At 51.9% G+C, this 21,264-nt stretch overlaps 1 protein-coding gene across 4 annotated transcripts in view; it reads right to left on the reverse strand.

Moving 5' to 3' along the window:
* Positions 1 to 21,264, reverse strand: part of ARMH3 (armadillo like helical domain containing 3) — a 156,781-nt gene that overhangs the window by 28,371 nt on the left and 107,146 nt on the right. For all 4 annotated transcript variants that reach the window (XM_067537258.1, XM_067537256.1, XM_067537257.1 and 1 more), the window contains one exon: positions 7,136 to 7,214. In XM_067537258.1, coding sequence (XP_067393359.1) covers positions 7,136 to 7,214 — 79 coding nt within the window. The remainder of the gene's footprint in view (positions 1 to 7,135; positions 7,215 to 21,264) is intronic.

The following is a 21,264-nucleotide window of genomic DNA, read 5'->3' on the forward strand; positions in this document are numbered from 1 at the left end:
CCTACCTCACCGCATACCCCATCCTACATCAGTGATAAACTTCGGGCCCAGCCTGTGGACTGGACCTGGGGTGAGACTGCTGCCCCGTCAGCTGTGCGCGCTCAAATTCACAGCACAGCTGGGCTTGCTCCGAGCCCAGCCTCCCACGGCCTGCAGCCCAAGAGCTGGTGGTGAAAGGTGGCCAGCTGCAGCACACCATCTGCTCACAGGGATCAGGCCAGAGTCCATTAATCAAGTCCAGGGAGCAGAGACGGTCCATGGCGGCTGGGGAGAGGGGACCAAGAGGCCAGCTCTGGCTTGGAAAGGTGAGAAGTGCTGCTTTAAAGGACGGGCGTTGCCAGTCCAGCGCTGGGGAAGAACCAAAGGTGCAAACGGAGCCGGACAGGAGGACAGCATGGATGGACACAGGGAACACTACTGCAGTGATGCAGTGCGGTTGGGCTCCGTTTTCTTTAAATAAATCAGTCTCGGGCCCAGCGGGCTGAGCTAAGCCGGTGTCCTGCAGCCTGCTGCAAAAACAAGCACTTCAGAGCAACGGAAAAACCCAAATCTCAGCGGTGCCGCGGGTTCCAGCAATCCTGGCCCACACCTGGAGAGCTGCATCCGGCTCCAACCTGAAGGGATAAGTGCACAGAAGGGCATGGTCAGCCTTGTCACCACCCACACCCCACCTCCGATCAGATTCCCAGGCAGGCAGGGGGGAGCTGATCTGGTCTGGAGTGATAGAGGGAGCTGTGGGACAGGCTCAGACTGACACAGAGCCATGCGGGGGACGTCTGCGCAATGCCTGCATGCATTACTTGCCTGGCAACAGCCACTTGTCTCTCCTTCCCTCAGTTTCATGAGGAATTTCTTCAAAAAGCAAACCGCAGGTTTTACAAAATGCGAACTGAACCCAGTGCTCTCACAAATCCCTGACAGCTTCTCCCGTAATCTCCATGGTGGGAAGTTGTAATTTCACCGTTACAAGCACAGGCTGTTCAGATCATTCTGTAGCGACCCTCGGCGGGGCTCTCTGGCCTACACAGATGGTTAATGGCAATTGCTGCTGTGTGCTTACCCCACACCCTTCAGCCAACGGCTGCAAAGCGCTTCACAGACACCAGCACCCCATTTTATAGATGGGGGAACACAAAGAGCCCTAGAGGTCCGTTCAAGATCACACAGCGATTCGGTAACTGCTGGAAACAGAATTCGGGAACACTGACGCCCAACCACACCCCTTCCCACTCCTGGCTGGGTCTGAAATAGAAAAGCAAGGTTTTAATAATATACCAGAGACCCGGGAACTGCTGCTCTTCAATTTTCTGAACCGAGCTCGTTGGGAGTGCAATACTGGACCTCTGTCGGTCCCTACCACACACACGGACTGGGCACTAACATCACAAAGCTTCTTGAGGCCGGGCCAATTGCTCAGAGCGTGCTCAGGTGGGTTTCTGCGGGGTTCTGTCTCATCAGCCCTCTGGTTCGAGGTGTGATCCAAGGAGGGTGACCAGAGAGCAGGTGTGAAAAATTGGGAGGGGGGGGTAATAGGCGCCTATATAAGACAAAGCCCTGAGTATCGGGATCGTCCCTATAAAATCGGGCCATCTGGTCACCCTAGCTCCAAGGCCGTGGGGTATGAGGGGGAAGGAGTCGGCGAGGAGGTGCGGGCTGCAGTGCCTTCCATGGGCCGATGAACCCCCGTTTACATCCTCATTGCTTCCGGCCCTCCAGGCGTCGTGGAACGATGTGCCCAGCGCTCAGTGGAGACGGAGGCACGCCGGAGGCTGTGGAGAGCCAATGGAAGGAGCAGCGGAGGTTGCATTGATGGGGCCTGCCTGTTTCCAAGCTTTGCACCCTGGGTGTCCTGGTGGATTCTGGGCCCTCCGCCCGCAGCAGGCGCCTGTGCTTCCTAACCCTTGCACGTGGCAGGACGGTCGCAGCCTTCCTTTGTGGATGTGAACGTTGCTACGGTTACTAGGCTTTCCCCACCTGGAGGGAGCCTGGTGCCATACATTTTGCGTGGAGCCATGCCTTCAAAGCCCTGGCAAACTGCGGCTGGCGCCCGCTGAGGTAGGCTGCTCACTGTGGGTGAGGAACAGAGCTCCGAGACCGGCACCCGTTGCCTGCTGGCGTCTGAGCGAAGCGCACGGCCATGCTGCTGACGATAAAACCCTGAAGAGTTTGGGTCCTGGTTATCTGCGACATGCTCCTCGGCAGGGCTCCAGTCACCAGCCGTCACCTACGCACGGAGAAGGGCTGGAGGCAAGGCATTCTTAGCACGGGCCCCTTAGCTCGCCACCTTCCTCCGCAGGCTGCCAGGAGAGATTCCAGGACCCTCAGGACACACCGCAAAGCTTCTCCCCCCAGCCTGTGCTAGGGGGCACTGGGCTAGGGTGGCGCAGGGGGGGACGCTGCCGGGAGTAGCGCTCACAGATGCTCAGGCACTGGGAGTGGGGTGCACCCTTCTGCCACCCATCAAGCTGACGCACTGAAAAGCCACTGTCACATGCTGCCTTAGTGCAGGAGTGGGGGCCGCCGGGCAGACTGGTTGCGTGGAGCTCCCAGGAGGGGGACTTGGGGGTGCTCTCTTCCATTTTTTGTTGAGACTGCTGGGAGGGGGTGGGTCAGATCTCCCCATCCGCCAATGGAAGCTCCTGAGACCGGAGCCCTTCGCCCGTCCTTGCAGCATGGCTCACCTACTCCCTCCGCTCTGCTCCAGGGACACGGGTTTGGTTGCATCTGATTCGTTAGACTAACGAAAGGCGCTGCACAGCAGTAAGTAATTGCACTGACGCTGAACTCCGCTCTGCACTCAGCTTGCAGCCCAGCCAGCCAAGGCCTGAACTCGCCCCAGATACAATCACCCGCCTTCAAGCTGTCCAGTGACATCACGCAACCGGGCTATTCCTACTGGGAGTTAAAATAGTGGGGGGGGCAAGGTTATTTAACGAACAGCAAAGCTACTTTATCAGCCAGGCCAATCACCAACGGGGAGCCGCTGAACTACACCGACTCCCTAGAATCCTGGGTTCAAATCCCAGCTAGGATGGCTCGGCCCTTCATTCTTAACTGATCAATCACATTTCAAGCAATCCACGTGTGGATGTTCACGATGACACCATAAAATCCAACAGTCCTGCCTTTCCTGCATGGATGACAAAGAGCTAAGATCTGGGTTTTGCCCCTGTGTCCTTAGCTGAAGTTTCACAGACCCATACTGTTGTGCACTGCATTGCATGCCCCCAGACTGCTGCCTTCCGCCCCAGAGGTGGCTGCATTTCCGGAGCGTTGTGGCTCTTGCACACACCACGTTTAAAGAGAATTTCTGGAGCTTTCCCAACCTGCTATGTTAACGTGGGACGTTATGATGCGATTCTGATGAATTCTCAGCACTGATCAAACATGTTTCCTCCTCATGGTATTTTAAAACCATCAGCCAATCAAACACACACACACACACGCCAACAGACCCTTCACTCTACTGCTGCTGCAAGGGGTTGCTATGATGGGACAAAGCACACTGTAGCTGCTTGGGATTTTTTCCCTAGTGTGGGAAGCAAAGTAAATGGAATAAACCATAGCAACTGGGGCTCCCACAGTTAGCACAGCTCCCGGCATCCAAAACAGCTTAGGTGGTCTTGTGGCTTTCTGTCTAAATCAGGGGTGGTAAGTCCCGCAAAGCTCTGCCTGCTAACAGAGGGCCAATTACATGAACGGGGGGGAGAGGGGAACAGCTGGCGGATGATTTCAGCCAGAGTAAAAATGGCCTTCTGAGATTATCCGAATGGAAGCTGGATTGCAGCTCGCTGAATTATAAGCTTGTTATACTGCAGAACACGGCAACCGGTGCCCTCATTTGCTGTACTTTCAAAACTGATGCAGTGGTTTTGCTCTTCAGTGGCGATGTGTTCTGGTCGCCAGGCCTCTTCCCCTGCAATTAGCAGGCGAAGGCACACAGCACAGGTGTTCTCAGAAGTCTGCCCTGCTGAACATGGCAATCACATAACAGGCCTTGTACTTCGAACCTGCATTCCCTGACCCCTATGCCGTGATCAAGTAGGAGAAGGGGCCACAGCACGAAAGGCAAGCAGGGCTAGCAGGTGACCTCTTACTCGGCTGCTGCGCTGCAGTTTAAAAGCTACGCCTGTCTGAGTTTCTGCTGGAGCGCAGAGCAATGGACAGGGCCATGCTGGCTGGGGGTGGGGTGGCTGGAGTTTCAACTGCCTGCCCCAGTCTGGGAAGCAAAAGGGAAAGGAAAGTCCCCCAGCGTCTTTAGACACAAACATGGGACGAGCAGGATCACACCGACTTAGCACCAGAGCAGCACCAGCATGCCTTGTGACTGAGAATGCCAGGCCGGGAGCTTTTTACAATCCAAGCAGCTCATCAACGACTTGTCTGTACCTAAGACAGCCCTATATACACCATCGTCCTAGGCCTGGGGGTCTCCTTAGCATACAATGATGATCAGTAGAAGGAGACAGAGCACGTAACTGTGAACGGTAATAAATGGACATCAGTGATTCACACGCTAATAAAGCCTTCGATGGGCTGATGGAAAGAGGAAGACACAGCAAAACCTATTTCAGCCAAGCGCTTAGATGCTTTTAAGGACGTTAACGAAGCAAATATAAAAAAAGAAAACTCCTCTGGTACACGTGAAAGGCTGGGGAGGCCAGGAGAGCGACACTCGCTCAGGCCTCAGGAGGAGCCCCCAAGCTGGGGAGTCAAAAGAACTGGACGGAAACACCACCGCAGCGGGATCAGAGCTGAAATGTAAGACAGTCGGGTCACACTCACACTTGACCTGTGGGAGGAGCACAGATGCCATGGCAACGGGCACCCACGTGGGAGCCAAGACGGACAGTCACGTTCTGCGGAAGCCAAGCTTTCCTTTCAAAAGGTGTGTCGAGCCCTCCTGGCTGTGGAAAAACCAACTTCCAAGTGTGAACTGAGCCACACCTTTGCAGGCTGTCCTACAAGACACAGCCTGAAACACGAGCCCAGGGCTGGAACAACCCAGCCCCCAAATTAACCTGTGTGTGTTGACTCCCAGTTTGAATGACTGTGCTTTAAATATCAGCATTACACTTCCAGAGCTGATTGTCTGAGCAGACTGGATGCAGAAGGGGGTGGGAATTTGGAGTTGCTGCAGGAAATAAAGGATGGAGGATAGAGAAAGAAGAGAAACTAAAGGCAGAAATTGCAACAGCCTTAACCTGAGTCGACTTCCTGCTGAACGATGTTGAGTAGAATGATGCTGAGTACACCAAAGAATTGAACAAATACCCCATGATAACTAGGAACTCAGTTACTACATGAAAGTCAGATTCTACCTTTGATGTCTGTGCAATCCCCCCTGCCGTGCCATCCGTGGGAGATGGCTGCAGACTGAAGGGAGTGTGTAGTCCTAGATACGTGCCCCAGCGCATGGACTCCAATTAAGGGTGGAATTTGCCCCTCTCCAACAAATGAGTTTGAAATTCTTGCTTTTACACAACTCTCTGGTGCAGTAAATCACACAGCAGGGGCCACGCACCTGCACTCCTTCGTTCATGGCCTCTCACCGAGGTGATGTTTCCATCTCCTGTCTGCGGTTCACAGGGCTTGGAATTGTTTTGCTTTCCCTTGATGCTTACACTACACTTCAGGGAAAAGCTAAACTGTGACAAAAAGAAATCACGCCATCTTTCTGCTTCCTAATCATCTCCCTCCAACTGCTCCACGCGTCAGAGCTGCTTTCATTCGCTGACTGCTGCTAGAGATTTTATTTAAAGCACAGCGTACGAAGAGGAAAATTCAGCGCGACCTCCCTGAACTGCTGGGGGATGAATGCTATGCCGTGCTGCGCTGATGTTTGTGAAAAGCTCCTTTCTGGTTTTAAACTACCAGACGAACCCCAAGCCTGGCACAGAAGCTCCCCCATCCAAGGCCCCCCCCCCCCCAACACTTTTTTTTTGGCATACGATGATGTACAGTTAGTAATGAGCACGAAACATTCCAGAACGTGCCACTGAGCACGAGACTTCCAGAGGCGGAGCAACGCGTGGAAATCGAGCGGAGCAGACCAGGCGCGGCAGGCGTGCTCCTGTCCATTAGTGCGAGTCAGAGGAGAGTGAAAGGCGGTTGGGCCGCTCTTCCCATGCATTGTACAAACATCCAGCTGGGCCTTTGGGTGCAGCCATTACCATGATTTGCACCAAAGGACAGGCAAGGGGGTGAGCGTCAGGTGCAGGACAAAGTGCCCCAGAAGGAGAGGGAGGCAGAACAGGGCTAGCAGTCAGGGCGTTCACAGACGGAGACGTGGGTTCACATCCTGAGTGAGTCACAAGTAAAGAGCTTCAGTAGGTCCCATTCCAGTGCAGCAGGAGCCAGGGCTCTGCTCGGACAGGCCCAGCTCAGGATACTGCCACTGCCCCCCTCATCCCTCACAGCACTCGCAGAGCGTGTCAAAAGAGGCGGAATATTTTATCCCAGAAAATAGGCCATCTCTTCCTTCCTGAGGCCGGGAGCGTCACCCCGCCCTCGGGAGGCCCCATTTGCACACTTACATAACTCAGGGTGGACAGGAAAAGGAGAAATCAGGCTAAATTAAGGGGGGCAAAACCCTAACAATCAGCCCTCCCTATGAAAACCTTCCTATTTAAACATCCAGTGCAGAACAGCTGAGCAGGGCATTGTGAATTCAATTATCCCGGAGAATCTCTCTCCCAGCTGCTGCATATGTTCTAATGAGCCCAACCGTGGCTCAAACGAAGCTGCAGTCGGCGTTCCTCTAACTGGCAGGTAGATCCATTGCCAAGATCCCACTGCATATTTCCGAATAGCCACGCAGCGCCCGTGCAAACGCGACCCCAACCTGCACATGCTGGACCAGGCTGCGTCTGCCTGCAGGCAGTACTGGGAAGGCCAGCCTGGTCCCTTCCCCACTTACAGAGCTTTCCGGGGCTGCCACCGGATAGAAGAGCGGAAGTCCCGCCGCCATCACCACAGCCGTGCTGGGTTGCCAGCCCGCGAGTGCCAGGAGCAGACAGGAGAAACTGGGAAACTAACGCTCCAGCTGCCCCAGCGCAGGGCAGCACGTTTGGCAGAACCAGCTGAATGCCACACTTGGCAGGAAGTGAACAGGGCCGTCACACGCGCAGATTACCTGCTCCTCCGAGAGCTGGGATATGTGATTCACTGCAGCGTAAGACTCGATCTTCGGGCTGAAATGGTTGATGATGGCTCTGAAAGAGAAGGGGGCATTTTTACCAAGCGGTTAGGAATAGATGACCCGGGAGGGGCTGCAGGGCCCACGGTGACTGTCAAACACTCGCTGGGAAACTGTAAACGGAGCCTGCCCTGAGTGGCGGTCACGGGAGGGTGGGGAGGTTTTGCACTGAGCACATGGGGTTGAGCTCACAGCTTCTTGGGGAGGGAACCCCCACTGCACACAGCCCTCCCCTGCTTAGAGGGATTCCTCCCTCCCCCAGGCCAACAAGGCTCTTTCTGAGACGGGCGTCGCATGACATCGTGTCCGGAGTGACTCCGTTATCTGCACTGATGCTGCCTGCTTGTTTGCAAGGATCTCCCTTACCTCCGCACGCTTCTCATCCCCACCCCTGAACTCCCTCCACACCCCCAGGTCTGACTGGGCCCTCCCCACAATCTGAGTCCTCAGAGGCAATGACAGTAACCCAGGTCAGAGCCCCCGCAGAGCAGGTCTCTCTCGTCTCATTCACTTCAGCAGCAGAAGGTCCCAACCCTAGGCTCCAAGCAGGCAGCAGGGACAGGGGCTGGGGAATCCTAACTGCAACCTAAACTTAAGCAAAAAACACCACAGCTGGAGATTTCCTCCTGAGCTCCCATCTGGCTCTCTGATGTGCAGCTGGGAGGACAAATGGTGAGACAAACGCTGAACCAACTGAGTCTCTCGAGCGCGGCAGCAGGGACGGCACTGGTGGCAACTGGCACTTGGACAACGCTCTGTGCCGGGGTGGCGCTTGGGAACACAACAGCCTGCGCCGTGGCTCAGAACTGAGACCCGCTCTGATAGAGGCCTGGAGGAAGCTGGCCCAGCCACGTTATGTTGTGACAGTCGTCAGGGCTTTCCGTCTCACATTCATCAGCGTGAAAATCCACTCAGTCTCCTACCCACATCTTCTAATGAGTGCTCCTCCTCCCCAGCATCCACAAGGGCTGTCAGCTACTTGCTCAAGACCTCATCCTGCTATTAAGTGGCAACTGAGTGTCAGGAACTGATGAGATTCAAAAGTGCCAATCAGAGGCAGTGGGAAGAAAGGCTGCCTGGGAGCATCTTTAATTGCTTAAATGCTCAGACAAATAAATAATGGCGGCTGGGAAACCTGGGAAGCTGGGCTGAATCTGCAATCATCTCATGCCTGCAACATTCCCAGTGACCCTACGTCAGCTAAACGGTGAGAGCTCCCCAGTCCCCAGGCAGGAGGCAATCACTCAGACGACCGATCCCACAGCTCAGACATGCAGAGCCCCCGCCCACCACAATTATGGGTTCAGCTACTCTGACAGCTGCCGCCAATAATGCAAGTGCTGGAGGTCTCCTGCCAGGCAGCTGGTCGCCCCTGGAGGGAGGGAGTACGGAGGCTGGTGGGAAGTGCCCTATCTTTTCCCATTTCACCTCCAGGACAGAAGCATCTCCCGTTGAGAGAGACAGAATCGCGCTCTCCAGGACCCAGGCCTCCTGCCAGCTGGGGCTTTCAAGCTGCATGTTTCATGCCTGGCTGGAGTAATATTTACACGCTAATGGACACACGGCAAGCAACAGAAGAAGAGAGAATGCGTACGCACAGCAGCGCACAGCAGGGCTGGCAGCTCAGCTGGGTGCAGTGCAGGCACATGGCTCCAGCATTTATTAAGGAACAGATTTAGCATTCGTTTCCTTCCACTGCTGTGAAGCACTTCGCAATGGGCCGCCTGCACGGTCCCTTCTCAGCTGCAAGCTAACAGAGCGATACCTGCAATCACAGCCGCGATTCACCCTGGGGATGCAAAGCAGCAACTGGCTTCCGTTTTAAAAGCCTTTCAATAACGCGCACACTCCCCAAGGGTCAGAGGACGGGGAAGAGGCGGCTCAGCAGCTTCGTTTCTCCTAGCGCTGTCCCACTTCCGTGACGAACCCGTTCCCAGCGTGGCCTGCGGCGGCGCTGCCCCCCTCAGTCTGCAGGCAGCCCAGGGCAGAGAAGTGTGAGCAGCCAGGCTAAACTCCTGGCCCTGCCTCGCCAGGTTCTTCTCCAGGACCCCAGCACCAGGACACCCGGGGACACAGCACGGCTCCTCCTTGGCACTGAGAGAAGGGAGCCCGGCGCAGCTCCACGGGAACGGACCCGCTCTGCAGTTGCTGCTCTGCGTTGCACATGCCCCTGCGCGCCCCTCACCCTCACAGCAGAGCAATGCTAGTGCCACCGCAAACCCCCCCGAAAGCCCTGCTGCACGTAACTCCTTCCTCCGTCAGAAGAAAAGAGCCGCTGTCATTCCAAAGGGAGGCAACTCGGAAACCACCCTGCACTTTAACCCCAGAACTGCTGCTGCAGATCCGCGGAACGAGGGGGTGTCAGCCGCCCCCCTTTCCCCCCACGGGGATGCACCTCAGAGCTGCTAACCCGCCGGATGATTCGTTACCAGGTGGAATTTCACTTGGCACAGCAGCTATTCCCTCAACTCTTGCAGCCAAGCACCACAGGGAAAAGAGCAACTGTTTGCACAAGCTCCCCTTACGGGCAACGAGGCAGCAACTCCACTGTCTTCCTGTGAATCGCCTCCGCACAGCTCCCTGCTTTTGGGGGCTGGGATAATTTTACCGTGGTAGCGCCAATTACAGGAGTATCGGTCAGCACATGGTTCTTCGGGGTGGGCAGAGCTGCTGTGCGCGACATCTACAGAGACCTTTATATGGACAAAAACAACGGGAGTCCTGTAGCACTTTAAAGACTAACAAATTTCTGCAGGCATAAGCTTTCGTGGGCTGCAACCCACTTTGTCAGGTGCGTGAAATGGAAACCAGACAGGAGGTATGTATATACAGCCAAGGGTAAGAAACAACAATGGGGAGGGTAGGTGTAAACAGGTGCCATAGTCTTCATGCATAGGTCGGATTATGAACAGGAGGCTGCCAGACAACTCTCCAACACCACATTCAACAAGCCATTATCATCTGATCCCACTGAGGAATACCAAAAGAAACTACAACATCTACTTAACATCTACTTCAGAAACTCCCTAAAGAAACACTGGAACAAATCTACACAGACACACCCCCTGAGCCCCGACCAGGGTTATTCTATCTGCTACCCAAGATCCACAAATCCGGGGATCCTGGACGACCCATCATCTCAGGCATTGGCATTCTCACAGCAGGATTATCAGGCTACGTGAACTCTCTCCTCAGGCCCTATGCCACCAGCACTCCTAGCTATCTTCGTGATACCACTGACTTCCTGAGAACTACAATCCATCGGTGATCTCCCCGAAAACACCATCCTAGCCACTGTGGATGTAGAAGCTCTACACCAACAGTCCACACAAAGCTGGACTACAAGCCATCAGGAACATTTCCCCTGATGATGATACGGCACACCTGGTAGCTGAACTTTGTGACTTTGTCCTGACCCACAACTACCTCAGATTTGGAGGCAATCTATACCTTCAAGTCAGTGGCACAGCTATGGACACCCGCATGGCCCCACAGCATGCCAACATTTTTATGGCTGACCTAGAACATCGCTTCCTCGAAACTCGTCCCCAAGCACCTCTCCTTTATCTACGCTACATTGATGACATTTTCATCATCTGGACCCACGGGAAAGAGTCCCTCGAAGAATTCCACTGGGATTTCAATAATTTCCACCCCACCATCAACCTCAGCCTGGACCAGTCCACACAAGAAATCCACTTCCTGGACACTACAATACAAATAAGGGATGGTCACATTAATGCCACCCTATACCGAAAACGAACTGACCGCAATACATATCTTCATGCCTCCAGCTTCCACCCGGGACACATTACACGATCCATTATCTACAGCCAAGCCCTAAGATACAACCGGATTTGCTCTGATCCCTCAGACAGAGACAAACACCTACAGGATCTCCATAAAACATTCTTAAAACTACAATACCCACCTGGAGAGGTGAAGAAACAAATTGACAGAGCCAGACGGGTACCCAGAAGTCACCTACCACAGGACAGACCCAACAAAGAGAACAACAGAACACCACTGGCCATCGCCTACAGCCCCCAGCTAAAATCTCTCCAACACATCATGAAGGATCTACAACCTATCCTCACTCGCTCAAGCCGTGGGAGGCAGGCCTGTCCTTGCTTACAGACAGCCCCCAACCTGAAGCAAATACTCACCAGCAGCCGTACACCATACAAGAAGAACACTAACCCAGGAACCTATCCCTGCAACAAACCCCGGTGCCAGCTCTGCCCGCACATCCACTCTAGTGACACCATCACAGGTCCTAACCACATCAGCCACACCACCAGGAGCTCATTCACCTGCACATCTACTAATGTAACATATGCCATGACGTGCCAGCAATGCCCCTCTGCCATGTACATTGGCCAAACCAGACTGTCACTGCGCAAAAGAATAAATGGACACAAATCAGACACAAAAAATGGTAACATCCATAAACCAGTGGGAGAGCACTTCAATCTCCCAGGACACTCTGTAGCTGACTTGAAAGTTGCCATACTTCTACAACAAACTTCAAAAACAGACTTCAGCGAGAAACTGCAGAGCTGGAACTGATCTGCAAACCTGACACAATCAGACTGGGTCTGAACAGGGACTTGGGATGGTTTTCTCATTACAAGAAGTAATTGTCACTGTTCACACATTCTCACCTCCTAATCAATAGCTGTGAATAGGCCTCATCTACTCTAACTGAACGGACTTTGCTAACACCTGCCCTCCCCATAGTTGTTCCTTACCCTTGGCTGTATATATACACCCCCTATCTGATTTCTGTTTCATGCGTCTGACGAAGTGGGTTGCAGCCCATGAAAGCTTATGCCTGCAGAACTGTGTTGGTCTGCAAGGTGCTCCAGGACTCTCGTTGTTTTTGCTGTGTACAGACTAACCCGGCTCCCCCTCTGGAACTGTATCTGGACCATGCAGGAGAGCGGGAAAGCTGTGCTCGGCATTCATGAGGAGCTGGCGAGCTCTTCGGCACATCTGAACAGTGAGTAAACCACACAGCTTTGACTGCAAGGGAGACCGTTTCACTCGCCAGTCCAGCCTTCGATACTGTGCATGCTTAAACCTATTTCCACGCTGCACAGACCCTTGGTGGGGTTTGCTGCTATTTATCAGGCAGGCTACAGAGCAACCTGGGGTTGCCATTCCCCAGAGACCATGGCACCCAACTCCGTGGGCCAAGGGGCTCTCGCCGCCCTCTCTTACCCAGGAGGGCTGGAGCACGGTTCACGCCTACCCACTTTGTGATCAAGGCTGACGTGGATCCCAGGTAAAGACAAAGCAAAGGCAACAGGCTCAGGCAGCTCAGTGCTGTCAGCAGCTGTTCACTCAGCCCTCCCCAACCCCTCTGGGCAGGTCAGCGGAGACTGAACCTCTGACACCTCTGCTGTCTCACTGGGCAGCAACAGTTCCCCCGACCTCCAAGCCAGCTGCGGCCTCTTGGCCTTCGCTGAGAAACCAAGTGTTTCCGAGGGGCTGGCAGGGGCTTCGGGAAGGAGCAGGAAGGTTGTTGAGCCTGTTAGGACGTCAGCAATACTGGCCTCTGTCCCGTCCCTTTCTCAAGCTCTTGTTGCGCCCGTTCCAAGGCAGGGCACACAGCGTGGTGATCTGCAGCCAGAGCCGCTTCACGCACTAAAGCACCAGCATCGGCTCATCTTTCCCTCTCATCCCATTGCGGCTTGGAGACAGGTTCCCATCTGCTCAGCATCCAGAGACCGTACGAAATACTCCCAGCATCCCCCAGCAGGCAGGCAACAGCCCCTGCCCAGCTGCTCAAGTGCGACTCTGTGCCCACAACAGTTCTCCGGCATCTCAGCTGAATGCTCCCGTGAGTCTCCTGCATCGGGCAGCCCGGGAGGTGCCTCTGTCCATAGGATCACAGAAGATGAAGGTTGGAAGGGACCCCAGGAGGGATCTAGTCCAGGGATGGCAAACATCCGGCCTGCAGGCCAGACACGGCCCGCCAACCTTTTTGGTCTGGCCCCTGGCGGCAGCACGTGCTGCCGCAACGTCTCACAGCATTGTGCTCTCTGGCGGCGGCGCTGCCACAAGATCTGTGTGCTCTAGCGGCAGCGCGTGGAGCAGTGTGTGCACGAGACAGCGCTCCAAACGTGCCCAGCATTTCCACTGATGCTATGTATGGCCCACTTGAAGTACATTTCATTCAAATCTGGCCCGCCACAGCAAATGAGTCTGACACCCCTGACCTAGTCCAACGCCAACCAAACCATCCCAGCCAGGGCTTTGTCAAGCCACACCTTCAAAACCTCTAAGGATGGAGATTCCCCCACCTCCCTAGGTAACCCATTCCAGTGTTTCACCACCCGCCTAGGGAAAAACGTTTTTTCTAATATCCAACCTCGACCTCCCCAACTGCAACTTGAGACCGTTAATCCTTGTTCTGTCACATGCCACCATTGAGAACAGCCTAGCTCCATCCTCCCTGGAACCCCCTTTCAGGTAGTTAAAGGCTGCTATCAAATCCCCCCTCATTCTTCTCTTCTGCAGACTAAACAAGCCCAGTTCCCTCAGCCTCTCCTCATAAGTCATGTGCTCCAGCCCCCTCATCATTTTTGTTGCCCTCCGCTGGACTCTCTCCAACTTGTCCACATCCTTTTTGTAGTGGGGGGCCCAAAACTGGACACAATACTCCAAATGCGGCCTCACCAATGCCAAATAGAGGGGAATAATCACTTCCCGCGATCTGCTGGCAATGCTCCTACTAATGCAGCCCAATATGCTGTTAGCCTTCTTGGCAACCAGGGCACACTGCTGACTCCTATCCAGCTTCTTGTCCACTGCAACCCCCAGGTCCTTTTCTGCAGAACAGCTGCTTAGCCAGTCGGTCCCCAGTCTGTAGCTGTGCATGGGATTCTTCCGTCCTAAGTGCAGGACTCTGCACTTGTCCTTGTTGAACCTCATCAGATTTCTTTTGGCCCAATCCTCCAGTTTGTCTAGGTCCCTCTGTATCCTATCCCTGCCTTCCAGGGTATCTACTATTCCCCTCAACTTAGTGTCATCTGCAAACTTGTTTGTGCACAACATGGCACTTTGCATCAAAACCAGAACATGGTTCCAAGTGTTATTTATTATTTGTATAGTCGTAGCGCCCAGGAGCCCCAGTCGTGGACCAGGACGTCACTGCATTAGGTGTGGTACAAACACAGAGCAAAAAGATGGCTCATGCTCCCAGTGTAAGTAGCTCAGCTCCATCCTCATTTCTCTGTCACCTGTGTAATAATCAGAGTCACAGGCCAGTCTTGCTTCTGACAGCCCATTTGTCAATTCCTGACAATCTCGGTGGTGATCAAACATGGCAGCGTGCACTGACCGGTGACACCAGAAGCATCTGATCAGAGCAGGAGCGGGGAGTGCATGGGGACCGCGAGACAGTCAGTTTTGTTTTATAATAATGGATTTTATAAAGTTGGCTTTTGTATATAAAGGGAGGCTGTGAGGTCCAGTGGTTAGGGCTCAGAACCAGGAGTCAGGAAACCTGGATTCTGTACCCAGCTCTGCTACTGATTCACTCACATGTCACTCCAGCCTCATGCCTCAGTTTCTCCACCTGTACAACGGGGACAAGGGTCATTACCTTGGTCAAGTGTCTTTTAGATTTATGGATGAGCAGCTTTTCACAAGTATCATCTGCTACGTGCGAGGCTGCAGACAGCACTGTGAAGAGTGAACAACATGTAGAGAAGGAACGATGGCCAACTATTCTCCTGTATCAAACCATCCTCCTCTTCTCCGTCAAGTTCCTGCTTAGCGCATACTTTTCCAGTTTTCTTAATGACGACCCAGAAATACTTTTGCACCTGCAACTTCTCCCAACCATGTCTCAGCTAGATTGTAATCTGCTCCCGGGGGGCAAGGACCTGTTTCTACACACGCCCAGCGTTCACATACCAAGACAGCAACTGTCTGGGTTATTCGGCAGGTACAGCAGACCTGGCAGGAAGGTTTCATTTTTTAAACAAACATCTATAAGGCGTTTCTAAAGAGCACACAGATTAAACCCAAGCAGACCATCTGGAATGGGAGACTAAATTCTCCTCCCTATTCTGGATTCATCACCGGCTGCTACTTTTGAGCAGGACGTAGGATTTCTTCAGCTCCTTCACTTTAATGAGCGCCACAATTAACCAGCGAGTCCACATCTCAAGAGAGAGCATCTCCTAGCCACAAAAATAAACAGCAGGCAAGAAGCCAAGACACAGGGATAGTTTAATCAAGAGAGAGCTCACATTTCAGCTCACCGGAAACGTCTGACTCACCATTGTTGTCATTTCGTAACAGAAATAAGCCGGTTACACCTGTTCAGGTCGATCACATTGAAACGTATTGATTGTGAAGACAGACTGTGTGCGGTGGAGACATATGCCCTACTTATTTTATGAGAAGGGGACAGAAGCGTGTGTGCAGGGGTTGAGCTTTTGGCAGGTTTCCAGCTTTCCTCATTAGATGCAGCTTCTTTCCTGAGATGGAGCACGCAGAGAGGGCGTGATTCTCCTGACGCATGGCTCTCTCCAATGCGCATTTCCACCTCAGCACTTGCTGGATACGAAACAATTGGTTACATCGTCCTTGTTTGAAGGATGAGCTAATTTTCTTCAGTTCAGCTCATTGCCATACGTTTAAGCCAAGTGAGATGCCAAAGTCCCACTCAAATCACTTCCTTTTGGCTTGTCTGAGGCAGGTCTCAGAGGTGAGAAGCTGAACTAGTCCAGCAGAGTCCCAGCAGTTAGTCAGGAGAGCGCATGGCAGCTGGGCGGGATTCTACCCACAGCTGGATTTCCAAACTGCCAGTCCGCTGCTAGAAGCCTTTCAGAAAGCCCTTGCCAAATGCCATTCCTGCCATGGCCCAGGAATCACAGATTCTGCTTCTCTGCACAGTGAGTTTCCAGTTGGGGTGTTAGAATTATTCATTAGGCTTAGCTAACGGCTTTACTAACTTAAGCAACACGAATGATCAAACGATTGTCAGAGGCTTCTTAAACCCACCATGTTCTCACCGATAGGATGAATGCATTGGAACAAGTTTCAAACCTAGCATGCAAGATGCATCCGGCTAACGTGCCCTCGCTCCTGGCCACACGCTGCTCATTAACTTTATGTTCGTTCAAGAGATGCATGGCTCTGCCTAGATCCCGAATGAATCTGTTGCCTCAGTGGTGTATCACAAAGCGGATCATCAAATGAAAAGCCTTTTTTTCAAAAGGAAACACAACGCTCCCGCCACACCTTGCTTCCAAAGAGCAGCAATTACACACTGGGATGGTAAAAGCTCCTTCAGCGGGTGCTGCCTGACCAGCGCCGTTCTCACAGTCTAAAGCTTGTCGTCTGCTTCCTGGCTGTTGGACAGCGAAGCACAAAGTTCAGCGGGTGCAGCCGGCCTGCATAAACCGTTGAATGACCATACTCTTGTGTATGTGGGCGGGGTGGGGGGCGCTACGAGGCTTAGCGTGCAGGAGGCTTTAATACAAGCACAGCTCACAGCGGACACGCCTGAGGTCCTCTCTTCCTCCTCTCAACACCAACCAGCAGCCTCTCGACATGCAAGGGGCAAGTTCCTTGGGACAGGGACTCTCTCACCATGTGCTTTCAAAGCACCGAGCACAAAAGGAACCTGACCCTGACCGAGGCCGCAACTGTAATACCAACCAACCAAGTACCCCTTCCAGATCCCAATTAGCCCCTGACCCCAGACCCCAGCTATCCCCTGCACGGGGTCGTTCCCACACTGGCCTCTCAGCCTGGCCAGTCACTGGCTGGTATTTTCACCTGGATGGACACATTTTTTTAAAATGTGCCAGCAGGCAAAAATCAAGGCTATTCATCAGACAAGCCAGGATTCTTTCAGCATCTAAAACACCCAGCACCCAGCCAATTTTGTACCCCGTGGTGCAAACAGCAGGATCCTCCCAGCATCAGCAGCCATGTATTTTAAAACAGTGACATGTGTCAAAACATTGAGTGAAATCACTGAACATCATTTTTTGGCAAAGGCTATTTTCTTAACCCTCCAGTTCCTGAGGCACCCGATAGACAAGGAGCAAATGACTGGGGAGGGATATTCCACTAGTCCAGCGATGTCCACCAGCTGCTTGCAGGAAGTCAATATTTGCCAACAGAGACCATACAGAGGTCGTGGATGCCACCATCTCCCCCTCTGCTGACAACAGTTAATAACTGATGACAAATATTGATTTATTCATAGCGACCACTGAAAATGGATGATCATCCACCAGCTGCTTCACAATTCACATTGCAGCTTTCGATTCCAACTCTCCGACTCAACACACTGCACAACACTGGCATGCCTCTGAAAGCTGAAACATTTTAATTACTCGTTATGCCCATTAGTAGCCTAATTAGTCATTTTAGTGCAGGGCATTTACCTTTAACAAAACCAGAGTGCCTAGCTCGTTGGACGCTTCTTTTACTGCGGAATGCCAGATGGCTCGCACACAGCGGCTTCCAAACACACCAAGCAAGGAGTGGAATTTCAGAAGTTTATTCTCCATCCTACCGGGACCGTGTAAAGCTCCCTGGGAGAGGCAATTAAAGAGGCTGTCGGGCTAATTAAGCAACCGAACATTTACCATAAACCCCATCTCATTTAAAGTGAATGTAGATGAATCTTACTGTGTTGTTCTGCTAGGGGGTCAGCCTGCAGTTGTTGTGTGCGGTCCTGAACTGCCTCCTTTCAGATGGTGACAGTGAGAAAAAAGCCCATCTCTTTAGGTCATAGAAAGGAGATTTCTTCCATCCCCTCCAGCATCAGGCTTGCTGCCGTGGAGCGCCAGCCCCTCTCCGCCACCCAAAACTGCCCCCATGACAGGTTCCAGGAGATGGCACTGAGAAGCCGTGGTCCTTTTCAGGACTGGATGGATGAATGGTTTGAACAACGTGACCGAGCCATAAATGGCTAAATCATCGAAGGATTCTTGTAGGAGAGGGTAGGCTCGATAATCAGCCATAGTCAAACCTGCCTTCCGAGGGAAGAGAAACGTAGCCCTGCTATGATATTTAACCAGGTGAATAATTACACCCGTGGTGTCAGTTACGGCTGTGTCAGCACAGCCGTGTAAATCTAACACTCATCTTAACCGCCCAGACAGGACTGAAACCTGTTATTTACCGCACAGTTCTCTGAAGAGACAAGATGATGCAAGGCTGGCATTGTTTTCCCATCAGACAAGCAGAAATGGAAATTCACCTGCCAATGTTCAGAGGCTGCCAGGAATGCTTGATGGAACCCATCTGGGCAGTGCCTCTGCTGCTCAAAGGCCAGGACCGGGGGAGGAGGATGTGGGATCAAGTGCCGAATCTATGGCGCAAACACAGTGTCACCAATCAACGCAAACTTGCACATCATTTCTAAGGCCGGGGGAGAAAGAAGGGGGGAGGGGGCCTGCAACGAAGATGCTGTCTCAGGGAAAGTCACAGAGCCAACCATCACTACAATTACCCGGGCCTTACAAAGAGCTTTACCATCTCTTTCTGAGCAGCTACATCAAGTCTGAAAGGCTGGGATTAGCAAGTGTTCCATTCTCCATCTCACCACAAACACACGTCTCCGTCGGGTGAGGGGTGCCGGGCTCGGAAGGATTTACTCCAGCTCGCTGCATGGGCATTCCCTGGCCCCTCCATTCCACTGTTTACACCCCTTTGCCAAACGCACTTCCCTGAAAGATGCCATCTATGCTCCTCGCCCACATCTCTCTTATCTGCTCGGGGTTTTTCTAGGGCAGTCAGCACCATAGCATTGTCTGAATGATCTTTGGGCACCTTGCCCAGCCTTCTCTCTGCTCCAATTTCTACCAGACATTGACTAAAATATTCAGCTGGACTGGGCAAGACAGAGACAAAGCTGACACACGTTGGGAAGAGACTTTTACGTGCTGCATAATGGACGTCTCTTTAGATTCTCACTCTGCCCTCATCCCCATGGTATTAGAGCACCTTCCAGGAGTGCATTAAGCAATATGCCTAGCATGGCTCATGTGGGGTGCGCTTTCTATCCAAGGAGGAAATGATATGACGTTTAGCATTGCTTTGTTTTCATATTATCTGTATTTACGTTAGCTGCCCTGTGTGTAGTTGTTATTGAAAGCAAGGTTAAAGAAGCACATCTTCCCCTTGAAATGGAAAGTGGCGAGGTTTGAAGTGGTTCTTAGATCTGAGAAACAATGCAGCACTGAACATTTTTAAAGATATTCAAAGTTATTTGCTGACCTTTTTTCTGTCATGCAAGTTGCTGGAGAAAGTGCCCTGTGATAAAATGCTTATGATAATGACATGCAGCATCAAAGTGCCCTCTATGACCTTATTTTCCTGGCCTGTTTGTTTTAAAATAACTAGGTGTCCATAAAAATGTAGCAAACTAAAGCAAACACTGCAGATGGTTCCCAGGCATCATTACACACAACAAAAAGCAAGTGGCAGTGAAGACTGGCACACAACAACAAGCCCAGACTTTTCAGTATGAATTCAGAACGGCAGGTTTGCTTTTGACCTCTCGCAACAGTAAATTTCCCTGACACAAAACGCATCCAGGCTACGTATGCAACCGCAATTACTGTGGAGCTGCTCACGACTTCCAGAGAGGAACATCAGATCTTCAGGGCCAAGACCATGAAATGGACAGCAAGTTGCCGTTATACAACTCTGGAAAGCTCCAAGCTGCTACATACTGCTACACACACAAGCCTGAATTTTCAAAGGAAGCCTCTGGTGTCGTGGGTCCAATTTTTGGGTACCCAATGGAAACAGTTTGGCCTGATTTCTGGGAAGGTTGAACACCCATACTTCCATCTGACTCCTAGGTGCTCAGCACCCTGAAACAAAGGCCCAAAGCATTTGAAGCTGGACATCCAAAAACCGAGGCCACCTTTGAACATTTTAGCGTTAATCGATAAAATGAACATTCAGGAAAAGCACAAACAAAATCGATGAAAAAAAGCCCAGGCAAAGTGTTTCCTCCAGGTTTGATAATTAACAAATGCTGGAGAGAGAGGCCAGATCTTCAGATGATGAAAATTCTGGGATTTGGCCCAGAATCCCTTCAGAGAAGCATTAAACACTCGGCTGAAATCCAAAATGAACTGTCATTTAAATATTATACTTGTATTAACAAACCACAACACCAGCTTGTTTTAAGATGGTTGTTCTTCTCTATCCCCTCGAGCACCCCTCTAGAACCCTGACGTTAATGCTCCTTTCCGACCCATTTTTGGCCTTTCATTTGGCCTTGTACATTGATTACCCCCCAAGTTTCTGAGGGAGCTGCAATTAATACGGCACTTTGCTTATTTTCCTGTTTGTGAAACCAGCATCACAGGTGTCTGCCCAGCACTGGAAAATGTTTTAAACAACAATCTTATTGCACACCCAGCTGGGGGAACTGCTCACTATGAGACAGGAAGGTTTGTGGGGTGAGTGGAATGAAATAGGGATGGTACAAAAATGTCTTTGCATACTCAGGTCTCTATTAAAAAGCCAGAAATTGCCAGTAGTTGCTACCCAATGCTATGGGTGGCCATGCTGTAATTCCCCCTACACTTGGAAAATAAAAACTGTGGGATTTCCAATCCTCTGTTGGCAATCATTCTGCATACACACACTTACATTACTTAAGGGTGCATGTGTGCAAGATATTAGACAATATGGATAGCTACACCCTTTCCTAGTTCATTTAAAACTGGCTTTGAACTACTTGATGGTGTTCTTTTAACATTCGGTAATAAAGCACTACAAAGATCTTGCTCTGAAAATGCTAATCAAAGTTGCGGTGGGAATGCTGTCAATGCAGTATGGGCTTCATTTTCTGATGCCAAACTTTTCCACATACTCTCAAAAACTTCTCTCCAGCTGCTTTGGCATGGACGAACAGGTCACTATCATTTGGAATGGCAACACCGTGACCTCCCGAACAGTGGCTGCCCCAAAGCAATGAAACCTGTCTGAGTCATGAGAGAAATGATTATTAGTATTCTAAATACCAGATCAGATTTTCCAAGACCCCTCAATATCACGGGAAGTAA

The sequence above is a fragment of the Emydura macquarii genome, unplaced genomic scaffold, assembly GCF_026122565.2.
Source record: "Emydura macquarii macquarii isolate MOO-44397 ecotype Brisbane River unplaced genomic scaffold, CSIRO-AGI_Emac_v2 contig_3692, whole genome shotgun sequence".
NCBI classification, from domain to species: domain Eukaryota; kingdom Metazoa; phylum Chordata; order Testudines; family Chelidae; genus Emydura; species Emydura macquarii.